General features: G+C 39.5%; 1 protein-coding gene across 2 annotated transcripts in view; it reads right to left on the bottom strand.

The window, feature by feature from the left end:
• Positions 1-4,532: 4,532 nt before the first annotated feature.
• The window catches only part of lsr (lipolysis stimulated lipoprotein receptor), a 14,548-nt gene continuing 8,093 nt past the window's right edge, over positions 4,533-10,987 (bottom strand). The window contains exons 8-11 of one of the 2 annotated variants that reach the window (XM_005750824.2): positions 9,983-10,099; positions 7,782-8,082; positions 5,654-6,104; positions 4,533-5,453 (exon numbers count right to left, since the gene is read on the bottom strand). In XM_005750824.2, the coding sequence (XP_005750881.1) occupies positions 5,418-5,453; positions 5,654-6,104; positions 7,782-8,082; positions 9,983-10,099 (905 nt within the window). In that variant the 3' untranslated portion in view covers positions 4,533-5,417. The remainder of the gene's footprint in view (positions 5,454-5,653; positions 6,105-7,781; positions 8,083-9,982; positions 10,100-10,987) is intronic. The other variant, XM_005750825.2, reaches the window with a different exon arrangement.

The following is a 10,987-nucleotide window of genomic DNA, read 5'->3' as shown; positions in this document are numbered from 1 at the left end:
GCAAAGAATGACGGCCCTTTGGTGGCCCAGACCTGGTTTGCCAGAGGTGGCCCACACATGGGCCAGCACAAGGCCAGTTTCAGACACACTGGTGGTCCTGTCCTGGCCCATGTGTGGATTACCTCTGGCAAACCAGGTCTGGGCCACCAAAGGGCCGTCATTCTTTGCGGTATGTGGGCCATCTGTAGGTGGTGTGCAGCCACGGGCCAGTTGTAGACACACTGCTGGCCCTGTGCTGGCCCAGAACGGTTTCATCCTAATGTGTACCTTAATCAAGCCATGTAATAACAACATGTGCCAGAACATGCAAAACAGTGCAAAAGTAACATGCCGAAACTCTGTTCAGACAGTGAATGGACTGATTTTTATATAGCGCTTTTCTACTCTCCCAGATTACTCAAACTGCTCTATACAACATGCCACTTTTGCTTAACTGAGTGCTTCCTAACTACATTCATACACATTCACACTCTTGACATGCAGACTGGAGGAGCCAGGGATCGAACCGCTAACCTTCCGATCAGTTTGTAACCTGCTCTACCACCTGAGATGTGGCATGCCATCGCATAAATAGTGGCGTCATTGCCAGACCTGGCACACATCTGGTTGACATACACTCTGCCAAAACACCAGTCAGTCAGAAGTGCCAGCTTGATGCCAGATCTGGGCCAGACCTGTTTTTTGTAGGCCTGGGCCACATAAAACAAGCCACAATCAAGCCAGATATGGCATGCCATCTATGCCAGGCCTGTCCCATATCTGGATGACATACGTCTTATCATGCCAGAAGTCAGCCAGCAGTGCCGACTTGATACCAGATCCTGGCCAGACCTGCTTGCTATGTGGGCACTAACACACACACAGACACAGTTACTTTACCAACTGACCCCTGACCCCTGAGCTCCCAAGTGTCCCGCAAGCCTCATTCAGGGATCCACTCCTCTACTTCAATGTCACTTCATGAAAGCTCACTGTCCTCACTTTCTGAGGACAGGAAGTGCACATTCCCTTGGTTTCCTTCCATAAAAGGTATTAAATCCATGTCCTGTAATTATGAGTAGATTGTAAAGTAAAAAAACATTGACTATGATCATATAAATGCACACAAACACATCTCTACACACATATGCAAATGCATTATATTGCCTGAAAAAAATTGGGCTAACTGCGCAGTGTTGCCTTGAGGCCACGAATGAAAATTAACAGTTTTACTGTATAAATAAATTTTAAAAAGTAGAACAAACAATCAAATATGCTTCTTAACATATTCATGCACATACAAGTATTTTTTTATATATACATTTATTTCACTATAAACATGTAAAATAGTGATCTTTATCTTGCCTCCTAATGGAGATGTCTCTCATGTAGTGCAGCTTGCAGAAAGGGGTCCTCCCCCCAAGGAATGAAAGTCACACCATCTTCAGCTCATCATTTTATTGGATAGAGATGTGTCTGGTAGCATTATTTTAAAAAACAAAAAAAACAAAGTGTTTTTTTTTTTTGAAGGGCCAGTGTAAGGCATGAAAATGTCTACGCTATGCTGTAGAGGGTTAAGATATGGTAATATGGCAAAATCTCCAACATTACGGTCATCAGAGCATAAAACAGGATAGGTCAAACTATCAGACAGGTCGCGAACAGGCCAACCACTGAGTCAAGTTGACTAAGCCACTGTAATAGGAGTGTCCTTGACATCCAAAGTGTCAGTGATAATCCCTCACAGCACAAGAAAGCATAGTCGAAACAGTAAGTGAACAAAAAGTTGGTCTACAAACTATGTTGTCCTATCAACAGTGGGACCCCTGCTTCCCTTCCAGTTATGATACTGCAAAAGACTGTGGCAAGTAAAGTAAAATGTAGTTATTACCACAGGAAGAACAAAAAACAAAAACTTACAAAGCAACTTAAATGACTTAAATGATTGTAACTGTACTGCAACTGTCTTCACAAATATTCACAAACCAGCCAGCTGAGCCTTATTTTAATTAGAGGAGTTGTGTCAGATGTGTAGCACGGATGATTGCTACTGTCTTTGCCTTTGATCATCTATCAGGACTCATAAAGACCAGATATTTACTGAATGATGTGTCCGAAGTGTCCAGTGTAACAAATATTACTAAATTGGTAGTGAAGTGGTATAAATGGAAATTAAAATTCAGAGTTTTCTCCACTGGAGCATTTTGTACATATAACAAACAATGCACATTAGCATCATTTGTTACTGCCATGTCAAGTGTGCCTGATGTGGGTGTAATATGAATATTCTGCTTATTGGATTTAGACAAAAATGCCAGCCAACTGCCTCTGGAAGACCTCTGGAGATACAGAACACAGGCAGAGCATGAAAAACATTTAAAACAGGCTACAAAACACTCACTTTTTCATAGATATGAGAAAGAATATCAAGATAATTTAAAACATGTAAAGTTACACATGTTAAAATGCACTAAGACCTAAAAAGAAAGCGGAAAAGTCAAAGTAAGTTGTGCATTTTCTGCATAGGAATTACATTTTGACCAATAAATTAGCCCACATGTTGTTTCTTGTGGGTTGTAATACACGTTTTGTTTTCCTGATTAGCAAATGTATGTTTTGTTCTTTTCTTACCTCCATTGTACCTATCTTTGTCACAGTACTTAAATAAACAAGTTATAACACATTTATATTGCGTGCTTTTACTAATATGCAGCGGCTCTATCTGATGAACTTGAACTGCTTCTCTTGAGATTACTGTGCATGTAACTGGTTTTCTCAGAGCTGGATCTCAGTATTGAAAAGAAACCATGAGTAGCATCACAACTGTAATATGGTTTGCAGTTTAAGTAGTTCTGTTTTGTGTATCCCAATTAAAGCAATGGTGGCAGATGTTTGAATATGGTTTATGTAGATAATTAAAAGTCTGAAAAGTGAGGATGTTTATTATATTGAATGAAAAACTTTACAATTTTACATATATATATATATATATATCTGTAAATTACTTCGTATTGCTCAATTAGCTGCTTGAGGCAAGCAGTCTCAATTGCGTCAGAAGAATTTACTGATCTTACCTTAAAACTGTAATTCATGATTTTCTCTGGATTTAAGATTCCCTCGCCGAGTTAAAAACAACAACAAAAAAACACCTTCACATTAGATTGTGCACTTCCTCTTTCAGCTGTGTGGGGGGGCCCACAGCAGATTATCCATCTTATTCTATCCCTACCACCTGCTTTCTTAACTATCTCTCAAAAACACTGCACCTGAGCTGTCCTTCTGATATACTCATTTCTCACCCTGCCTATTGAGGTCACGTCCACTGAAAATCTTTGCATCCTTAACTCTGACATTGCCCTCAACCCCCTCAATCTTACCTGCACTCACTTCTTCACCTCTATTCACTGCGCGTTGGCTTTACTAACTAGCATCTTCACCATTCCCCCTGTCTCCCTCTCAGTCACATGTTAGGTATTCTCACCGTTTTAAAATACTTTTAAATGACCAAATCTGTAGAAAATGCAGCAGCTGAGTCACTGATAATGCAGTCACAGAGAGCTAATAATTGGGGGGGAAAGACAAGCAAAAAGCAAAGCACCACAAACCCTACACATAGAGGCTTTGGATCTTGTCTAACTTTAGCACCAAGTTGGAAGGCCTGGCAAAACTTGCATCAAAACACCACTTCTCATTCAGAGTGACGGATTGTTTACTTGTCAGAATTAGATTTTCTCATTAAGTGATAAGAGACCAAATATGGCAACAAAGATTTCAACATGACTTCTTGCCGCAAGCACGTAACCACTCTGACATCTGACACTGTGTGATCAAAGGAGGATCATTTGCACAAACCTTGGCCACTGTAAACACCCTTAAGGAACCTCAGTGTGTTGCTGAACAGCTAGGAGGATGTAGTGTGAGGAGGATACATCACCCATGAAGTAGGGACAAACACAAAGTGGCAGAAATCCAGAAACCTGTAGAACAGGGAGATTATTTTATAGAATCTATTCAGGTGATCTGACATAAAAGTTGGTTTGGTCTTCTTACCTTTTACTCGTAGTGAAATCTTTTTTTAGGTGAAGGAGGCAAAGACTGCGGACTGGCTTTAAAAAAAAAACAACCAAAAAAACACCCCCCCGCGTCACTTTAAGAGCGCACCACTGAAACTTGACACTTGTCTTATGTTAAACCTATAGTATGCCCCTACAAGTCAGACATTCTTACTTATATTTAGCAACCGTCAGAGCCACTGGCAACTGAAATAATGACATATCTGAAAGATGACGCAACACCTCTGAAATAAATCCTATCTTTATTAAGTCTACATTTCAATTATGTTGAGACAGCCAAGGAGGCAATGACTAAAGTCTGGATTTTTATTCAACACTGTGATTTGTGATGTTTGAATAGGTCCCTCACACACACACACTGGTATGATCTTAAATCATGTTTCTATACCTTTTTTCTTTAAAAAAGAAAATGGTTTCGTTTACACTGTACCTTTGCTGCTGTTTGTAGCAATATATCGTAACAAATACAATGACAAAGAAGATAGTTTTTAACATTTCTTCTTTTAAGAGGGAGAAACCAAAATACTTATCCAGTACTAAATTCACAATGGTACAAATAAATAATAATCTCGATTTGATCATCTCTTACTGAACAACAAGCAAGGTTGATCAAAGTCTTAACATTTCTAAATCTAATAGGAATTAATAATTGCTAGACAGAGAAAATGCTGCATTAAAACAGCATCACTGCTTCCGCATACTAACAAGATGGTGGCATCTAGTGGTGAAACACTTTTAGCTCAAACAATGTGGCCTGGCAAGAAGATCTTTATTTTAAAATTAGATTTCAACACATCAAAATGAATATTTGCAGTTTTAAGACGTTTTTCTGGATGCCTATGTACAACATACTAAAGGTTAAAATTGCAATTTAGCGTTAGAAAGTCTCTGGAGTATTTTGTTCCACGAGGAATCTAAAACGAGTGAACACAATAATACGACAAATAAGAAAAAAGCTAGACAAATTCCTTTAAATGCACACAGATTCATATAAAAAAGTCACTTTACTTTTCACAAATGCAAAAACAACAGACATCCATAAACTGCATTAATACCTGCATCAGCTAAATGAAACTATATAAAACTTCTGAATATTTTTAATTGTTGAGATGAGATATTTTTAACTATCTAAAAATAAAATTATGTACACTGTAAGGCACTTGTGGCAGCCAAAATATTGTGTACATGAAAAGGCAAACCTCGTCCATGTTAGAAAAGCATACAATCACATTTAGGACTAATTATGACATTTTTAAATCAACATAACTAATTAGCAGTGCAATAAATATTTACAGTCGCTCTCTTGTTTTTTTTAAAGATCAATGCTGCATCCTTGTTGTACTTTGTTCTCTTTAGGTTTTTATTTCACACAACCAGGCTCTCCCGACTCACAGCTCCATTCTGCAAAACAAGAAAACTCATTAGCTCACCCAATAAACTAAAACAGACTCTCTTGATCAAAAACAAGCAATGTGTCATTGGCCCTGAAGATGTATTAATAGAGTAATTTCAGTATTGACTTTTGCCTTTTCATAAGAAGTAAGAACATAGATTATCATCAAACCAATACACTTACAGCAATCTCAACTTCTGTGACTCACCTTGCGGAGGTTGCTTTTCTTTTCATCTTCACTGTAAGGCGGTGGTGGTGGAGGCGGGTAGTCATTGTGCCGGCCAGGGTTTCCAGAGGGTGGGTTCACAGGTAGTGGAGGTGGCCCACGTGCCCCCCTCCCCCGATCTGAGCGGTCGCTCTCGCTGTCCAATCGCTCCTGGCTCCGCGCCCTCTGCTGCTCACCCATCCTCTTCTTCTCCATGGCTTCTCGTAGAAAACTGTCATCGTAATCCTCGCGCCCGCCCCTTGCACCACCACCATACCGGCGATCCCTCTCCAGATTCATTATATCGTCACGACTGTGGCTGCGCCGTCCTGGGAGATCCCCGTAGGCTCCACCCTCTCCTCTCCGGCGATCAGGGGAGTAGTCACGACGTCTGCGGTCATCATAGTCACGATCATAGCCATTCCGGGCGCTGCTGCTCCACCCATCATCAGAGCTAAAGAAACACAAAACAGCACATTGAATTTGCTGAACTGTTTTCAGCTACTGTCGTGTTCCGAGTCTCACTTTAAAGTTCAGGTGATGTTTACAACCAAACATTGCATCTGTAATTGGTAACAGGTTAACTACTCATGATACTGTGACTCCACATGGGATGGAGGTTATGGTTCCCAAATGTCCGTATGTCTTATCAACATTACATATAAATATCTTCTTTGCTCAAAAAAAAAACAAACTAAAGGAAAACTTTAGATCTGTATACAGAACTGGTATACATACTAGACTGGATCATGTGCTAGGAGTGAAACGATACCAACCACATCGCTTGATGGAAATGACGATTATCAACCTACAGAGGGTTGAATTCAAACACACCCCAAAAAAGTTTTGTTTGTCCATTTTGTTGAAATTTCATTGCAGCAACACAAAATGGTACTCAGTAGTTTGTATGGTCCCCATGTGCTTGTATGTATGCCTGAGAATTTCAGGGCATGCTTCTAATGAGACTGGTGGTGTCCTGGGGGATATCGTCCCAGATCTGGACCAGGGCCTCCCCTGACCATCATTGAGCCACCACCATCATGCCAAATCATGTTACAGACAGCATAATGTCCTCCATGCCTTCTCCAGACCCCTCCACATCTCTCATATATGAAAAGAATTTAGGTTTATTTAAATATCAGCTTCCATATGAAATATATACATTACATCTCAAAGAACAAAGGAGCATGAAGGTACAAGGGTGCAGACCACAGAGCTGTCGGAATGCTACTACACAATCCCAGCAGAAGAGGTTACATGAAGAAGATGTGGGAATTATGGAATCTTCAATACCCGACATCTAGACTAATTGTGAAACAACTAGTAGTTCAGTGCAACATCTGGAAGAGGCAACTGATATCACAACTAGAGATCAATGAGGTACAACACAAATGCTATGGACGGGGGTGGGGGGGGAAGGACATCAAGTTTGAAATTGGGTACCAAGGCCCAACAACAATTAGTGCGCTGAAGGTGTTCAGTGTTGAGAACACGACAAAGAAATACATTTTGAGCTTATGACTAACAGTGATGTCTGAAATCTCTGTGAAACTTTACTAAATGACTTGCTGCACATATCTTCAAACATCAAGCCGATGACGAAAGGTAAATGGTGTGATATGCTAATACGGATCCTTTCTTTAGTGAGCTTGCGTGGAAAGTACATGCATCACCGAAGATGTAAACCACAAAAAAAAAAAAAAAAAACTAGGGCAAATTTGTCAGCTGCACTTTGTCATCGGGCTAAATTAGTTTACAATTCCCTTCACTCTGATGAAACACATTTGGAAATTACCTTGAGCCAAGGCTTAACTAGGCAGACATAGTTGATTGTTTGAACAAAAATGACACAAGACCTGCTAGAATTTCTGTGCCAAGATATCTAATTTATTCTTATATATTTAAGTTTGATAAAGTGATAACATTGTGATACTGAAAGGTTGCGGTTGAACTGACACTATGTGTGGGTGACTGAACATTTCAGTTAAACAATTTGCACATGTCTTTATACTAAGACAATTACTGTGAAACTTCAATGATGCTGCACATGGTACAGATTATGCTGAAAAAAAACTCTGCTAAATGATGTGATGATGGCAACAAGGAGGTTACTCGAGAAACTAACACTCACCCTCTTCCTCCTCTGGAGTCTGGGCGGCGTTGTGGTGGGTAGTCGTCTCTGGGGTATCGCCGTCCAATATCGTCAAGATTGTCCATCGAGCGGGAACGTACGTGGTTCTCCATGTAACCTCCTCTTTGTTGCGGATAATCATCACGGCGGCGGCCTTGCTGGGAAACGCTGCTGATGGTGCTCATAGCTTCATCATGGTCATACACTGTGGGGAGATGCGGGGGCTGGGAACGACCTCCGCGGTTTCGAGGCTCAGGTCCACTACTGTCGTGCAAGGAACTGACTTCAGTCATGTTGTCCACTGAGACAGGAAAATTGAAAAAGAAATGCAGGTCAGAGGAAATAAAATTGAGTTTAGTAGAAGGATCAGAAAAGTAACAACATGAAAGCTCTGCAGCTATCAATGGGCCACAATCAGTAACAATTGTTGTAATTTATGTACCGTAATTGTCGGGCTATAAGCCGCTACTTTTTGCACAAGCTTTGAACCCTGCGGCTTTTAGTCCGGTGCGGCTTTTCTATGGATTGTCCATGATTTTTGTGATATCGTAAGAGGATTTGTTTTGTTTGTTCCGCTGTTGTACGGCACTACGTTGTAGTGTCGGTCCGCCAGGCAACGTAGTGCCGTACGAAGTAGCGCGAAAAGCAAACTTCAAAGTAGCGCTACGCGTTCAGTGGGAGGCGTGGATGATGAGCGGCGATAAACTTGCGAAAAGCAAGTTATGCCCAACTCCACCAGTGGATTCTGACAGCGTGGAAAAGTGTGAAAACATCCACGATCACCAACGGATTTCGAAGGGCTGGACTGCTGCATGATGGAGAGGAGGACACCGCTACGGCCCTTCTGAGGGTGTTCGACTCTGACACTGACAACGAGGATTTCTTTGGTTTTGAAAGTGACAACGAAGGAGAGAAGCGGAGAGTGGATGACAAAGCCATCCTGAGCCTGTTCGTTTCTGACACTGGAGAAGAGGACTTTGGTGGTTTTAGTGCACAGGAAGAAGAGAAAGATGGTGGTGAATGACTGACTTTTCTTCTTGTTAAAGCCGTGTCACTGCACCTGAGCCTAAAAGGTAGTCCGAATCTATTTTTCTGGTGTGCTGTAGGTTATTGTTATGTACTACATTTGTTACTCTTTTATGAAGCACAGTACATGTTTCGTACTTGTAATTACCGCTACTTGTACATATACCTAAAAAGTTATGCAAATATGTACCCATAACTTGTTTTTCAAAATATTAATAAAAGTGTCTCCAAACAGCCATCTCTTTCCTGACAATTCGCTTTGTGCATATTCTTTTACATATGATAAGTCAACATTGAGACACCTGTGGCTTTTAGTCAGGTGCGACTAATGTATGTACAAAACAGGATTTTCCCCTGATTTTAGCTTGTGCAGCTAATATTCGGGTGCGCTTTGTAGTCCAGAGAATACGGTAATTTTATTTTGTATTACTAAATGCAGTCAGTTTTCACGTACATGACTGCAGAATGTTAAAATTTGTTCCTGTGACATATGGTTTTCTGGGTAACATTTACCAGCTACAAACCACAAGTGCGGAAAGTGGTAATGACAAATGAAACGTGAAACACATGACATCACATACTGGTTTTTCCCCATCACAACCACAATTCCAGAGTAAGACAAGCAGTCTCTCTCTGTCTGTTCTAACAAAGCAAAAATCTTGATGAGTGTTGATGACAGATTTTACATACATATCTCTCTCTCTCTCTCTCTCTCTCTCTCTCTCTGGAAGACAGAAATTATATGACCATTATATATTATCAGTCCACTAAAACTATTAGATAGAACTATTAGTATTTTAATTAATTAAAAAAACAAAGAATATTTACCATTTGGCTTAATTGTGTCAGACTCATGTCAGACAGAAAATCTTGGAGTTAATTTAGCATTTACATTTATCTGACTTTCAGTTGAATCTTGTTATCGATTACTGGCTTCAACGATCATAATCTACTGTATTATTTAACCAAATTGTGAGGACGAAAACCGAAGTTAAGATTTTTATCTGCAGTTATTTTTATTTTTATGATTCATGTATTAATATATATTATCCCTGTTTAATAAAGATTACTGCACTTAAACCAAAATTCAACCAATCAATGTATATAGGACTTCCAGCCACAGAATCTAATATAGTCTGCCACACAGGAATAATAGGAAGCAATCAGTTACTCACAGCGCTGATAGTTGCCAGGCCTGGATGGATCCATATTGGCAAGCTCCCTCTCCATATAGTAAATGGCACGCGTTGCGTTCCCGTCAGGGTCCACCTGGATTCGAAAACCACTGCGAGCTGAAGTGAGGAGAATAAGTTCAAATATAGTGAATGATTTCAGCTTCTTTCAATATTTGCATACTCTTATCAAAACCATCAAAAAATGCTTTCATATTTGTGACAAGTTGAAATCCCTTTATTGCACAGGTTTGTCATACATTGTTTTGTTTTTTTCTTTCATATGCGCTGCTTTGTTTATGAGAAGCTGTAAATTATTGACATTTGATTAAGAGTATAATCAACAAAGATGTTTTGTTTACAAAACTTTTTTTACCAAAAGTGATATTTTTTTCTGGGTGAAGAAACACCAGAGTCAGCATGATGCTATTAGAGGAACTAAGAGAACTATAAAATCTTTATAATTTTGTCAGTATTGCAACATTAGAGTAAATATAAGCTTTGACAGCACAATTCTGCTCTCAGCGCATGGAAAACAAAATTATTTGCATTAGATACAATTCACTGCTAATCTATATTTTACATATAACTTTATGTATAAAGACAGTCATGCAACAGTGAGACCTGAATGAAGTAGATGAAGCATACTGGCCTAGCAACATGCTAAGCTAATATGCATCAAAAGGTGTTCTACAGATTTAAAGTGGTGTTAAGGTATTTGAGCTCTTCCAAAAGTAGATGTATAAAATCCTAAAATATAATAAAATGTTTAATAAATGTATACAACAAAATCAAATTATCAATTTTACATTTAAAAGAGAACTTCAAACACAAATATCCACGTATATAAAAAAAAATGTGAACAGACTAAGCAGCTGTGTCACACAAATACAGTTTTTTTTTTAAATGCACACATACATTGTGGGTGGAATCCCACTAGTTATGTGAACATAACCACATCAAAGTAAGATGAGAGTAAGAATGCAAAGAATCAGTTTTAGGTGAGGT

The sequence above is a fragment of the Pundamilia nyererei genome, unplaced genomic scaffold (assembly GCF_000239375.1).
Source record: "Pundamilia nyererei isolate P.nyererei 1_Seehausen unplaced genomic scaffold, PunNye1.0 scaffold00289, whole genome shotgun sequence".
Classification (NCBI taxonomy): Eukaryota; Metazoa; Chordata; class Actinopteri; order Cichliformes; family Cichlidae; genus Pundamilia; species Pundamilia nyererei.
Note: the sequence above shows the minus strand (reverse complement) of the source record. Positions and strands in the feature narration are given on the sequence as shown.